The 14550-nt window shown below is 35.8% G+C and overlaps 1 protein-coding gene and 1 long non-coding RNA gene across 2 annotated transcripts; one reads left to right on the plus strand and one right to left on the minus strand.

The window, feature by feature from the left end:
• Positions 1 to 14: 14 nt before the first annotated feature.
• On the minus strand, positions 15 to 7542 carry LOC131780461 (exosome complex component MTR3). The gene is made up of 11 exons (XM_059097067.2): positions 7424 to 7542; positions 7289 to 7346; positions 6940 to 7018; positions 6440 to 6485; positions 5935 to 6000; positions 5023 to 5085; positions 4716 to 4776; positions 3966 to 4051; positions 3611 to 3655; positions 2858 to 2968; positions 15 to 2139 (listed from the first exon to the last, which is right to left on the minus strand). Exons 1-11 carry the CDS (start codon positions 7508 to 7510, stop codon positions 2035 to 2037), a joined length of 807 nt encoding a protein of 268 aa, XP_058953050.2. The 5' UTR covers positions 7511 to 7542; the 3' UTR covers positions 15 to 2034.
• A 447-nt stretch (positions 7543 to 7989) lies between these two features.
• LOC136281009 (uncharacterized) lies at positions 7990 to 10070 on the plus strand. The gene is made up of 2 exons (XR_010717519.1): positions 7990 to 8341; positions 8567 to 10070. It is a non-coding gene; the product is annotated as an uncharacterized lncRNA (long non-coding RNA).
• The last annotated feature ends 4480 nt before the right edge of the window (positions 10071 to 14550 follow it).

Here is a 14550-nt window from a genome sequence, read left to right on the forward strand (position 1 = left end):
TTAAAAATGGCTTATTAAAAAGTAGTAAAACGATTTACAACATCGACCGAATAACTAATGGCTTTTCAGTATCTTTCGAGGTGATTCCTTGGTACTGCGCATAAAATTGACGTAAGCGCGAGTATTCCGAGAACGCGGTATTGTTTTTCAATAAATGGACCAGGTAAAGAGGTACGATGATCTTAGGCTAATGAACGAGCACGGTGACTTTTTTTTGTTGCATAATTTTGGTGTACAAATTGTCCCCTTTAAACTGGCAAAAAAAATTGATCCAAAGGAAAAAAAGATATGGCTAAAAGCGTCCACAAAGCCCGTTACTCGATAGCGCAAATTATGACTTTGAAAACAATTACTCGAACGTTTTGAGTCTAAAATTGCGTGATTTTTTCACAAATTATAATCAAATTGTTCCATACGCTCGAGACTTTCTATCTATCAAGTTTTGTTTTTTGTTTTAATGTTACTTTAACAGGGCTAAAAATTAACTCCAGTGCTCGGTGGCCAGTCGGGCCAGCTTCCTTGAATTCTTAGTGGCCCATCCCAAAATGAAATGGCCCTCGATTTCCTCTAGTTTAAAATGAAAAACTTGAACAAATGCCCCATGGCTTTTGACGGAGCGTTAACTAAAAGGAAAGAACAAGCTCATAAAATCACTGTTAAAACGGCTCGGAATTTCCACTTCAGAACTAAAAAAATCGCTAAAATGGATGATCTTAGAGTCCAGACAAAGAAAAGAAGAGAAAGGTAGTCCAATTAAACTACATATTGAGTTTTATTTTCAACTTTGTACTTCGCATAATTTACATTGCAACTATTCGAAATTCTGTAGCATAGTCGCACATCGGGCGTTCAAACCTCAACTTTTGGTGGCCCTGGTCAGTTTTAACTCGCCACTGGCGACCGTGCGACCGCCAATTTTTAGCCCTGCTTTAAACAACCTTGCTTCCAGCTACCTCAAAATGTACTGTGAACCGATCGATGAAATCACGGGTTCTTTCTATACGTTTCTTCAGGTTGAACGTGAAACGAGGAAGAAATAACACCTTGACTTAGCAGGAGGAGATTATAAGTTTCCGACAAAAATAAACTTGTTGTGCTGCGTCGGCGGGCAAGTAGGTAAACTCTTGCTGAATATCACATAGGAATTAATCAGTGATAAAGGTACAAAAATAGAAGGAAAAAAATTCAGCGCTTCCCCTGTGGGAAAAACGAGTTCGACTTGCGTGAGGGTATCAGGAAAATCTTTTTTCAAACCAAAGACTTTGTTCTTAGCACCATTTTGAAGCGGAGAAATCAAGCGTCTCGAAAAATGGTATATTATAAAAAGGCCCCAATGTTGCTAAATGGAAATTTAGCTAACGACTCTGGACAGGAAGCAATCTTTGTAGAACGAGAACTACTCAAAGTGAATTTGTTTGTTTTGTTTTTTGTTTTGTTTTGTTTTGTTTTTCTGCGTAAAAAAAAGAGCGAGTTTTATTTATCTCAAAACACAAATGTTTACTCATCTAAAAAAAACGATGACCCTTTTTGTGAAACAGATTTAAAGAACTTTTACACCTCCAAGATTCATGGCGGAAATACCGGGCAAAGCTTCGGATGAAAGCGACCTCGCATCACCCGCGGAGGGAGCACTGGACTTCGACAACGACAATGTTAGAGGGGAGCTGTACCAATTTAAACTGAGATTCGTGAAATAATTATATATGGGAGATGTGGGAAAGTAGTGTTTCATATTGTAAAATAAAGCTTTTAAGTCTTTAAGTTTTAGATCTCACTTCATGAGTTTTCTTGAGAGCTTCCAAAGTATACCCGGCGATTCACAACAAAATACCCTCCAGAGCTCCAGCGGGTGCCAGGTCTTATTGGAAGCACTGGATGTAGGCACTGTTTCATCCCCAAAGCAAACTTGAGTAGATCTCCGACAACAGAAGACATGTCTCATCTTTTCGCAAAGATCCTTGACATTACAGCTCACTGCTATTCTCTCATGATAGGATATTAAGCTTGTCATAAATACCGCAGAAAACGTTCAAATTAGCTTTTACAATTGGAATTCACAGTTCGCTTTACAGTGTTAACAAGAGATTCTTGAAGAACTGGAAAAATTCTTGCACAACCTTCCATACCACACTTAATGGCCTGAAGAAAAAAAAAAGGGATAGATGAAAATTACAAAATATAAAACTATATATTAAGGAACTTTGTTGAACATTGATTATAGATCATTCTGTGTTCTTTAATATAGAGTTAATTTCAATATCTTACGTTATTTTTTGCCAGGGGAGGGGTGGCAGAGCTCCATCATTTATTTCAACAGGATTGCACTCAGTAAAATAACATATTGTGGGACTATTTTTTCGCAAAGACGTGTTAGTAGCTATTTCTATGAGCACTGATTGTCAAAAGTTGTACTCAGAGAGAAGATCAAATCCTGTAACAGATGGCAAAGAAGTTTGCTGTGCAAAGAAACCATTCAAAAGCCATTTAACATGTGGAAAATTTGGGAAGGGGTATGTGAATTGGCCAAGTACAGTATATGATCCACACCCCCCTCCCTTCCCCCACCCTCCCCCCTACCAACATTGATTTCAAAACACTCAGAAGTACCACAATTAATAATAAATAAAAATTCACGATAATTTTGCACCATGCAAAATTAATAATTTATGGCCTTCCTTGTTCTTGAGATGCAATTTATCCAATGGTGCAGGTGATCTGGTGTTGCATTTTCAACTGCTGTTTAAAACTGGCAAGTGTGTAATTGCCATGTGAGTATAGAGCCAGAAATTACGCTACTCTTGAAATTTTTCCCCTAGGTATAAAAGTCAAAGATCTAATGCAACACACAACTAATTACCTTGATGGACTGATCCTGAGTCAATTCACCATCTTGTAACAAACCAGATATGACATTCATAGTAGGAAGAAAAGCTATGGTGACCCTTCCATCAATATCTGAAGATGAAGTCTAACAAAAGACCCATAATTCATTAAGAAGAGATGGAATAAAACTTGTATTATCTAACATTTATTTTCAAGTCAAAATAATACTCTTGCCATGAAATTTCAAAGGACAAAGAGAAGTCAAAAAGTGCAAAACATCATGTGTTTGAAACTTGTACAGTGACCTAAAGGAAGGTTATTGAAAAGAGGTTTGAAAGCTAAGCAGTGTTGAATTAATCTAGAAAATTTGGCTTTATCAATTGAGTTGATAATGTAGATTGGCTGCTGTAAAGAGCTTCAAAGCTGGCATTTCAAGCATCAGCCCTTCGTTACAGCCACATCAAACTAACCTGTTCCATTGCTGACTCTGTGCGAAATAGTTAACAGCACAATAGAAATGACAGAGTGAAAAACAAGAAAAGTTAGGGCCTGAGTCATGTAAATAGTTCTTAGGAAGTTCATTACACAATCTGTCCCAGACCTCCCTATCTTTTCACCTCTCTACAACTATGGTGCTGTTTACTATTAAAAATAATTGTCCTTTGTTTCATTTACTGAGCATCTACAACAGACTGGAATCAAATAGAAAAGAATATAACCAGTAATAGGCATTGTACCTATTATAAGTAATCCATTAAACCATTATTTTTGTTCACTTTATCTTTACCTCTTGAAATGTGGGATCCACCAGTGACGTGTCACCTTTCTGCACCTGTGGAAATCATAAACAATCAGTGAACCCTTTTACTTCCAAGACCATTTCATAATTTTTATTTTTAAAATTTTTTGATCATAATTCTACACCTAATTTCATGCTGCAAGCTTAAGATAAAAAAAAGGTACATCAACAGTATAATAGAGTTGTATGCTCAACCACCTCAAGCTAAAAAGAACTTGTTGACAAGCATGCAAGACCATACAATTAATGTGAGCCATACCATACTAAATCCATAAACTAAAATATCAAAATTGAAATGATCTACATGTAGCACCAAAATTTCTAAGCAGAGTTGTTTCCTTACCAAAGAACATGAAGAAACAAGGTCATACATTTCTATTCCAGCCTCTCCTAGGGCCAGTGATGCACAAATTATGCCAGCAGAAAGAGCTGTGTGTACATGAAATAACAAGATTGGTTACAAATTAAATAAATATACAAAAGTAAACTTCAATTACTCAAGTTCTATTGTATGAGATCATACATGTGGATTTTTCAAAATGCTGGAGACTTTCAACCGAGATAATTTACACAACTGCTACATATTGATGAAAATTTTACCACAATTCTTTTCTGATGAAAGATGACAGTTTCAAATTGCAAATAAACTCATATGGAATGTATAAAACAAACAAGAAGTATACACTTAACAGTGTACCACATCAAGCAGCATGAGAAAGCAGTAAAGAACTATGAGTGAGCAATAAGAAATTATCAGGTTGGATTTAAAAGGATGGTTTAATGAAAAAAGCATCAATTTTTATAAACTCAAGCTGAGCTTACTACATATAATATACATGTATTGTGGTTTGAAAGACTAGTTTAGGTAAAAATGACCACTAAATGTCTTAATTAATTTTTCCTTTGTTTGTTCACAATACAGCCAGAGCTACAAAGAGAATGTTCCCTATCCAAAAGTAAGTACCACGTTGTGCATATAACCATAATTTGAAATCATTTTGACCATTCCAGCTCATTTTAGCATTTACACTACCGACAACAGATTCCTACACTTTTGCACAACAAAATGCAGTTGTCATGCCCACTGACTAACCATTTCCATCATTTTCTAAGACAGTAATATAGATGTCAACTTGAGCTTTGGGGAACTTCTCCTATGAATTACAAAAAAATTCGATCAGTTTTTATCCTTGAAACTAAGTTTAAGTATGTCATGTTGACATAGAGTTTTTAGAGCCCATGATTAGGTTTATTTGTTTCTTGAGGGGCCCACTATTATCATTTTAATTTTGTGTTAAGTAAAATAAAAACAAAGGAAAAAACTACCATAAACAGTTTACATTATCAACTGTGTTTGTAACTGCTGAGTCATCAGAATACAAAAATTCTTGAAAACATACCAAGCAAACGGCTGGCTGGAGAGCTTGAACAATAAATGAAGATAGCTCCTTTTCTTCTGAATCCTGAACAACAGAAATGAAAAAAAAAAAAAAAAAGAGTCTCATACGGCTATTTCCAGTCATTAGTTTATAATGAAAGTAATTGAATGCTAGAGAGTTTGTGGATTGAAGGATTTTGAAATTTAGCAAAGAAAAAAAGAAAAGAAAAAAAGATCACTTTCAGACAACCAAAGAGAGGGGAATCAACTATTTTCGAAACAGAAAACTACAGAACATAAATGGTGTTGAACCTCTAAATAAAAAAGGAAAAATTTTGTACATGTGGCTTGCACAATGATTAACTACTGAACACAAGCTTCCAATTTTGTAAATCAGCAAATTTACAGAATATAGTTGTTAACTAAAGATATCTTTCTTTCTATCAGCCATGATGGCAAAAATTGTTCAAAGTTGGGAGTGCTGCCCTCACTAAATGTACCTCATGGAGCTGTTTGAAGGTCAATTGGCATAAACTCAAGGTTAAATTTCAAACCAAGTTTCTTTATCCTATGTTCAAAAGCCTCTTCAGGATTCTTTATTCTTTATAGAGAATTCAATAATCATATTCTAGACAAATGAATTATATTGAATTTTCTTTTAAAGTTTTCAGATCTGAAATCAGATTTCACACTAATCCTGGGTTATCCTAATTCAGCTTTGAACAACCTGGTCCTAGAGTATAAGAGGTTGCCAGTAAACTTTCAGGAAATCAGGAAAAAAAGCAAAGGGTCATCTTCATTAATTAACCAGCTTCCCAGAAAAGGAAGTTAACAAAGCCCCCAATTATATCTTAAATGAAAAAAATTATAGCTGCTTCATCAAATCATTTAGTTCATAAAATAATCTTCCCTCACAACAGCTAGTGATAATCACCTGCATGTGTTGTCGCCTTTGCCAGCATGAAAATGGTGCAAACTTGAACTCACAAGTCAACTTTCCCTGTAAAACAAGACTTCTAGGTTATTTCTAAGACATTAAAAAGACAGAATAAGCAGAACATCCCACAGCGCGCTACACATATTTCATTGATATAATAAATTCAGTATATTTCGTGGACATATTGCAGACTTTATCACTAATTTCCTTTCAAAAGTTCTTCAATCCAGCTTCAATTTCCTTATCTTGAATCATGTAGAACTTTTCATGTTTGATACTAAAATTTCTGTTTAGGAAACCTAAAGTCAGCAAATGATCACATTAACAAAATACACCAAAAACCAAACTATCACAATATCTATCATAATGATAATTAAACATCTTCTAAACTGCTCATTATTCAAAAGAACTTTTATGAAGCATTCTGCATAATAGCTGTACTGTTAAATGTACATTATTATATAGTGACTTATAAATTATATTATATCTATTTTACTATTACCCTTTCACTAAACTCTTGCTGTCTCTGTGATTCTCTTGGCCCATATCTAACACTGAGTCAAGAGGCAAAAATGATTTTTTTTGTTCTTATTCTAAACTGAAATGATTAAAAAAAAAGAAGTATTGAACATGAAAGTTCTCACTTGACATTTCTTTCTTTGTGTCCAGTACAAATAATCAATAAACATGTTTCTATAAATCATACATTGTTAATAAAGTCAGCAATGAACAGAGCATCAAAAGGGCAATTTGCAACATTGTATCTTTTTGAACACATCAACCTGACTGTCACAAACCTTGACAATGATTTTCAATTTTTGATTTGAATTGGAAACACAAAGACACAAAGAAAACAATTATCCTTTATTCAAAGGATCTAAATTTTTCAAAAGGACAATATCCCAGAGGAGGGATGTCTACCCTGTCCCTTTGGAACGTTGTGGAGATGGATCGATTAATTTGTAAAAGTACATGTTCATGTACATAATCGTATAAGGATACACAGCACATGTGACTTTGGTGTTCTGCATTTCAATGTAAGCTGAGCCTCTGGCTTGACTGACTACCCCTGAACGCAAAACTGTAACAATAATAATAATTATTGTAATAGTAATTATAATAATTGTACTAGTTTTAATCATAGTTATAAAGAACTTCTTCGTATAATTTTGTTTCATAAGAATTATTTTAGTATAATTATTATACATATTATGATACACTCGCTTTTTTTGTTTTTTGTTTTTAATTTTTCAGAACTTAATGCTTTGTTTTGATGGGTGCGTTCATAAAACTTCATATTTCATCGTTTCCCTTAAATTACTTCAGTTTATCTGTTGAGGAGTCAACTTACACATCGGTCGAAGTTCGTCTGTTTTCCGGCCATCTCTTCGTAAACCGTCACCAGTTATCTGAAGTGAGAGACAAAGTCATGAACGAAGGAACACAGTGAAAGCTGAAAAAGAAGAGGATACTATTCCTTTCGTACCAGAGGTTTATCAAATGCCTTTCTTCCTGTGAAAATGACGGGCTGGGTGACTTCAGGCCCTGCGATTCTCCTGTTATCGACCGGCATCGTGCTACATAACAGATTCAGAAACTCAATTATCGTCAGGCGTTCCGAGCCCTATGTGGAAGCCTGGATTCGAAAAGATGGTTAGGGTAGGGAGGGAGAAAAACTTCTCTTCTGTGTTTTTCATCATTGATCCCGTTGCTACGTTGCTAGGGAAACCAAAGTAAAATAACCAAGAGTAGAAAAGGATCAATTGATTCGGGAATGATTTCATCTGCTTTCAGATCACTTATAGTGAACAACATATCCTCGATTCATCGAAAAAGATTGCTTCTGCACAAATTCGCTATCACTTGAGGACCCCTTGAGAAGTCCAACATGATCTCGAGACCGAAATTACGATTATCGTTATTTCTAAATTGGCACCAAATTTATGGATATAGTAATTTCGTGGCACTCTTTACCAATCCTCTTTAAACGTCTTAAATAAAGAGAAGGACTCGGTTCCACTGTCTTACAACATTCAAGATGGCGGAGGAAAGGGGTAAATGTGCGTTCAGTTGTGATCAGCATGATCTCGACACCAAAATAACGATTACTGTTATTTCTAAATTGGCCCTGAAATAACGAATATCATAATTTCAGGGCATGTCTGAGACCTTCGGGCTCGAAGCTTGGGAACTAGTATTCAGGGAAAGATAAAATGGCGGCTTACGGCGGCGAAGGAAATCTCAGTAGTTTAATATTTAGCGTGAAAAGGCTTGGGTGTTGTGATCTGGTTCTCAAGTAAAAAAAAAATCACGGTCTGCAATGGCCCTACCACCTTTTGAACAACAAGAAAACATTGAAACGGTGGTAAAAAGCAGCAAGTTTCGAAGTCTAAACGAAAGATGGGTAAGCTGAGTTTCAGTCAAATATCATGACATTTGGGATGTAATTTCGATACCGAATAAATAGTTCTACATGGTTATACACGCATAGGATTCTGTTGTGTTCACGTGAAGGCCATTTCAGCCATTCCTGCCACTTGTAAGTGGTAGGAAATAAAAGATATGTATAGTTGTTTCGTATTGAAGCCCTGTGAAATCAAAAATTTGATTTATTTCTTCTTTGTTTTAGGTGGTCATTATCCATTACTTTTGGAAGTCGATGCTGATGAGAAAGAAAAAATGTTTATGACTATTTCTTCTCTCGAACATTTTACTATTTAGGTACCAAATAATCTTGATATTGAAGATCATTGCATCCATTATGAAAAAATTACCCTTGATTGCTTTGTCAACTGGAATGTATAATGTAATATACCTTGTGATTTGTGGGATTTTCACAAGTAAACTAGAAATACTTGAAGAGGGTAATGATGTACTTAATGCAGAGCATTTGGTACAAAGTCTGCTTTGCTGTAATCTACCTGAAGGTGCTTTTTATATGCTAGTAAGACTTGCACAGCCCAGTCAAAATGTTTTTGAGTAGTAGAAAAGCTGGCCAAACCTCTTCCTGAAAAGCAGTCTGAAAAATGTGAAGTTAGCAGAAGGTACTTCATTGTAGGCGGCCAAATTGTAAGCTGCCAGCCCATTTTAAGTGAGCAGTAAAACTCAAGATTGGCTATTTTAGCTAATTTTATTGAGAACCAAATTCCCAGCAACGGGCACAATTTTACTGGGCTATTTGTTATTTAACTACTTAGTAATATTCTTATTAAAATTTACTGCATTCCTTTCTAATAATTTGCTGTTGATTGTATGCTGTATATAGCTTATGATTTGTGTGATTTTCACAAGTAAATTAGAAATACCTGAAGATGGTAATGATGTACTAGATAATGTACTTGATGCAAAGCTATTTTGGTGCAAAGTGTGTGCCTTGTCTGTAGGTGATTTTGCATGCTAATAAGACTTGTAATTCAAATAATACACATCAGCTGGAGTGGGAATATTAAAAGAAAAATAATAATATTTAGCTATACCAAGTTCTGGTTTTATGTCCAAAGTGTGTGCCTTGTCCATAGGTGATTTTGCATGCTAATAAGACTTGTAATTCAAATAATACACATCAGCTGGAGTGGGAATATTAAAAGAAAAATAATAATATTTAGCTATACCAAGTTCTGGTTTTATGTCCAAATTAAGCACTTAGTTGAAGATCACTGCACTGCTCAGGTCCAGAAGGCTGAAAGAGTACTGTCTGCTGTTAGTTTGATTTTTGTCATTTCTATTGATTTATTTTATTTATCAATGTTTCTTTGAATTGTAATTCATTGATCTCTTTCAATAGTGCAAGTTCGCTCATGTAACCTAATCTCCCACTTATGTATGTATGTATGGATGAGCTCAGTCAAAATGTTTTTGAGTGGAAGGCAAGCTGGTGATAGTAATAGGCAGCAGAGGCTGAACCTTGTCTTGAATGGAAGTGTGAAAAGTGTGAAGTTAGCGGCAGCTATATTGTGGCAGGCAGCCAAATTGTCAGCTGTGGCACATTTTGACTGGGCTGATTGTGTGTAGTATATATGTGCACTTCTTTTAGGGTGTTAAACAGGTTAAAGTACCAAGAAATCCTCTGTGATAACTTGATAATTCAAGATGTAAAAATTTTAAATAATAAGGTAAAGCTTGATCATTCTTAAGAGTTTCCATTTGTTCTGGAAATTTGGGGGAGGGTCAGGGGAGCATTATTTATACATAAATAATGTACATAAAAAGTAAAAAAAAAGGCCCAAGGTAAAATCCCAATTTGTTTTAAGAGTTAATTTTATTAAGAGAAAACCCTGGATATAGCTTGGGATTTGTGTGATTTTCAAAAATTGTTAGGAACCTTGTTAATTTTCAGCTTCAAGAACACAAGTACATAATCTTTAGTGCAGCCCTCTTTTCTCCCCGCCATTATTCTAATTTTTTTATCAAGTTTCCTTTTTCTTGTGTTCAATTAATTTATTGTCTTTACAGGTGAAATTTTAATATCTGCTAGCACAATTATCTCTGCTAAGAGTGTCTACCATCACTCTTGCCGGTTTCAAGCCCAAAATGCTGCAAACTAGCTGAAACTACATGTATTTCGTAAAATTGCAATGAAATCTATCTAAAAACACCAAAATCCGGCAGAACGCACGAGTTTTTGCCAAATTTTACGCAAAAGTTGACAAAAGCGCTCAATTCGACCTGAAAAACACTTTTTTTTTGCAAAAATCAGCCTATTTTACATTCAAAAGCACGATGTCTTTAACAAAATAGGGATACAATCCATGTGAAAACACTTATTCCAGCTAAAACGCAGTGTTCTCAGTAAAATTTGGGGAAAAAACGCGTAAAAACCGTCAGAAACACGACAAATTGGGCTGATTTTACCCACTTTTTGTGTAAATAGCTGCCAAAACCCTCTAAACTAGCTGGAACTACATGTTTTTCACAAGATCGCCATAAAATCTTGAAACGTTGCTTTAGGGACCTTAATGCCTCCAAAACGAGTTTTTACTTTAAAAAAAATGGAATGAACAAAGATGTTAAAGGGGAAAAAGCTGTGAGAAAGGAGAAGTTTAGTGTTGCTGTTTGATATGCCGCCCAGATATATCAATTTATTAATTTAACGCCTTTAGCCGTGGGCAAAAGTTTTTCTCTAGACTAAGAGGACCCTCCCTATGTTGACGAACCTCAATAACTCGTTGATTTTACTGTTTTTACACAGATTTGATTTTAACCATATTCGCCAAAATAACTGCCAAAACACGGCAAACCAGTATCTCGGCCAAGAGCGATATTGGCCATTTCACACATCCTTATTAGATATGAATTTTATTAAAGATTGTCATTCTAGCATATGTTGGCTAGTTACCACAGGTTTCTTGATTTTCATGGGAAAGTGGCATTGGTTGGTACCATGACCAATCTCCTCGACTTTCCCATGATTTTCATAGGATGTTAGCGACCCATACTTCGAACCTCAGTTGTTTTTTTTTTTTTTACATTGGCGCGAGTTTCACAACTTTCTTGTGGTTTGGCATTGACTCAGAGTTGGGCTTATTTTTATGGCTAATCCATCGGCGACTTTCTCATGATTTTCTTGGGTTCTCAACAGTGACACGCACTTTGGAACCATAATTTTATAAATATGTCAACACTGGCAAATACTGCTAAAATCTACACTCTACTAAACTCCATGTACCACAATATCCACACAACTGCGTGTGCCTACTTGAAAATCCTAACCCTAACCCTAAAACTATCCAGTTAGCCTAGTATTGTATTGCTGGTTTGAGTGACTAAACTGGCTCAAATGATCCAGCTGCTTAAAAATCTAAGCACAGAGTAAGTTTAAAAGATTCAATTTTGTAAGGTTTCGAAACAGTTCCAAAATTAACATGCACATAGCTCAGTGTAAAACATCGAAGCTTCTAGGACTTCTTATGATTCCTACGAACGTACACACCTAATGCACGTAAATTTGCCTTTGTTGTCCTCGAACGATCACGTCTTCATGGTAACGTGGTGTAAGAACTGTACAGCACTTTATAAATATATGTTTTACTTGACGGTAAAAGTTTGAATCCGTACAAGGAAACGTAACGGAAACAGGCGATGATAATATTCCGTTGACAGAAATGCAACGGAAACGTGTCGTCATATTTCCGTTCAGGAATCATAACGGAAACATAACAGGTCCAAGGAAGAAGTGAATGATGTGGAAACATAGAGTTTCATTTTTCCGAATTACGGAATCATGCTATTTCGTCCTGTGCTCACTCTAACTCTGTGCTATCCTAAACCTAACCCAAACCCCAAACCAATCCTAAGCTATGGTAAAGGGTTTAAGTCAGGGTTGAGGATAGGGTTAGGGCAGGAGCCCATTACCTGGTTAGGGTTAGAGTTTGGGTTGCTTCGGGTCAGAGGGGTTTAGTGTTACAATCAGGGTTAGGGCTAGGGTAAAATTATGCTTAGAGTTAGCGGGGTTTAGTGTTAGAATTAGGGTTAAGGCTAGGATGAGGCTATGCTTAGGGTTGGCGTTAATATTTTTCTACAAGCATTCAATTGCAGGGTTTTTGGTATTGTGTTTGTAAATTTCAGTAACTACTTGAAAGTTTACTGAAAAACAAACGATAGGCCGACTGGTACACTTACAGGATAGATAGAGAAGGTTGGGGTTAGGGTTAGGGTTAGGGTTAGGGTTAGGGTTAGGTCTAGGTTAAGGGCTATAGGTTAGGGTTTAGGGTTAGGTTTTAGGGTTATGGTGTGGGGCTAGGGTTAGGGTTAGGGTTTAGGCTTAGTGTTAGGGTTAGAGGGTCTGCGGTTGAGGTTAGGGCTAGGGTGAAGGTTTGGGGTTAGGGTTTGGGGGTAGGGTAAGTGTTTAGGGTAAGGGTGTAAGCCTCTTCAAAAATATTTTTAAGAAGATTTTGTCACCTTTTTCACTTAAATAACCACCTGAAGAATTTTGACCAGTTAGATTAGTTGAAGCGGTTGGATTAATTTTGATTGGGGTTTAATAACTTTTAGTAGTTGGATGATTATTTTTACCAGTTGAACCACTGTAATATGCTGGATCTTTTTAACTAATGTTACCATCCTTACCTGAATTATTTGAACCAATTTCACTGGTTACACATGCATTATCCAGTTAGACCATTTCAACTGGTTGGATTATTTAAACCAGTTTGTCCATTTTAGATATTGGCATCATTTTATCAAGTTGGATCATGTTAACCAGTCGCACCATTTTACTAAGTGAGATCGTTTCTTCCGATTGGACCATGTCACGTATTTAAAATCTTTTCACCGTTTAAACCATTTTATCTTGTTTTGGCTGGTTGGACCATGTTAACCAGTTGCATCATTTTGACTGGAGTGAAAAGTTCCGTTCTTAACCCGAGCCCTAACCCTAACCCGGGGTTAGGGGTAGGGTTAGGATAGCTCGCAGCTAGAGTTAGGGCTTGGGTAGGGTGGGATTATGATTAGGCTGAGGGTCACAATTTTTTCTGAAAACATCCAATTTTGTTTTGGTATTGTGTTTGGCTCTAAACTTTAACAACTACTTGAAAGTTTGCTTGAAATCAAAATATACCATTTTTTGCCAAAATAACTGCCAAAATGCGCCATTCGGGCCTTTTTATCAATTTACACTTGGTTTAAGCTTGGTTTTTGTGTTTTCCCACAGACTCTTAAACTATTTTGCTGAGAAAATTTTTTGCATCGTTTTTTAAACTGAAATAAGCTTATTTTTGCAAAAAAAACAAACGTGTTTTTCAGTCGAATTTAGTGTTTTTGTCAACTTTAGCGAAAAATTTTGCAAAAATCGTACATTTCTGCCGTATTTGGAGTTTTTTGACAGATTTCGTCGCGATCTTGTGAAAAACATGTAGTTTCAAGCTAGTTTTCAGTGTTTTGGCAGTTATCTTGGCAAAAAATGGGTAAGTCAGCGCAATTGTTTTTTTTTTTGGTTTTTAAGGTTTTGTTTGCCCAAATTTTACTGAGAACACTGTGTGTTAGCTTGTCTCCATTGTTTTTTCGCAGATTTTGCTGAAAACATAACGTTTCAGCTTGTTTGCATCGTTTTTGGTCGTGAAATAAGCTAATTTTTGCAAAAGGAAAAAAACCTGTTTTTCAGCCCAAATTGACATAAAGGATACAGAGGAACATTTGCTTATTGCCTTTTTTTTTTGTCCTTACTCATGAAGTTGATTTTGGCATTTCAAACAAAAACTCTGCTAGAGCATTAATTGAATGACATATCATGCATTAACTTTGAAGCAAGAACACTTTTTTTTTAATTCAGAAAAATACCTTTTTATTTTTTTTAAGGACTGCTGGATATAACCTGTACAACCAAGATGAATTTACATTCATTATTTGTCATAACTTACACTAAATTAGAAATTCAAGTATGAAATGAGGGTACTAGCCCTTTAATAGTGTTCAAAATTTCCATATGCAGGGGTACTTGTGGCTACTGGAGAAGAATCAGTCTTTAACCCTTCACCCCCCCCCCCCAAGGGAGATAATAAGTACAGATATCCTCTTCCCTAGGGGCAACTAGCTCAAAAGTGAGTGATCTCAAGGGCCCTCCAAAAACGTTTTCTACAGCAATAACTAAGCTCTACAGAAGCACACTATGCAGACAAA

This window comes from Pocillopora verrucosa, chromosome 5 (assembly GCF_036669915.1).
Source record: "Pocillopora verrucosa isolate sample1 chromosome 5, ASM3666991v2, whole genome shotgun sequence".
Taxonomy (NCBI): Eukaryota; Metazoa; Cnidaria; class Anthozoa; order Scleractinia; family Pocilloporidae; genus Pocillopora; species Pocillopora verrucosa.

What these genes read in the sequence shown, in the direction of transcription:
- LOC131780461 (XM_059097067.2), bottom strand. Translation starts at nt 7,510, where the DNA reads ATGCCGGTCGATAACAGGAGAATCGCAGGGCCTGAAGTCACCCAGCCC. An exon ending in AGACGAACTTCGACCGATGT is followed by an intron (nt 7,019 to 7,288) that starts GTAAGTTGACTC and finishes TTATTGTTACAG; the next exon opens with TTTTGCGTTCAGGGGTAGTC. An exon ending in TTGTTTCTTCATGTTCTTTG is followed by an intron (nt 3,656 to 3,965) that starts GTAAGGAAACAA and finishes TGATTTCCACAG; the next exon opens with GTGCAGAAAGGTGACACGTC.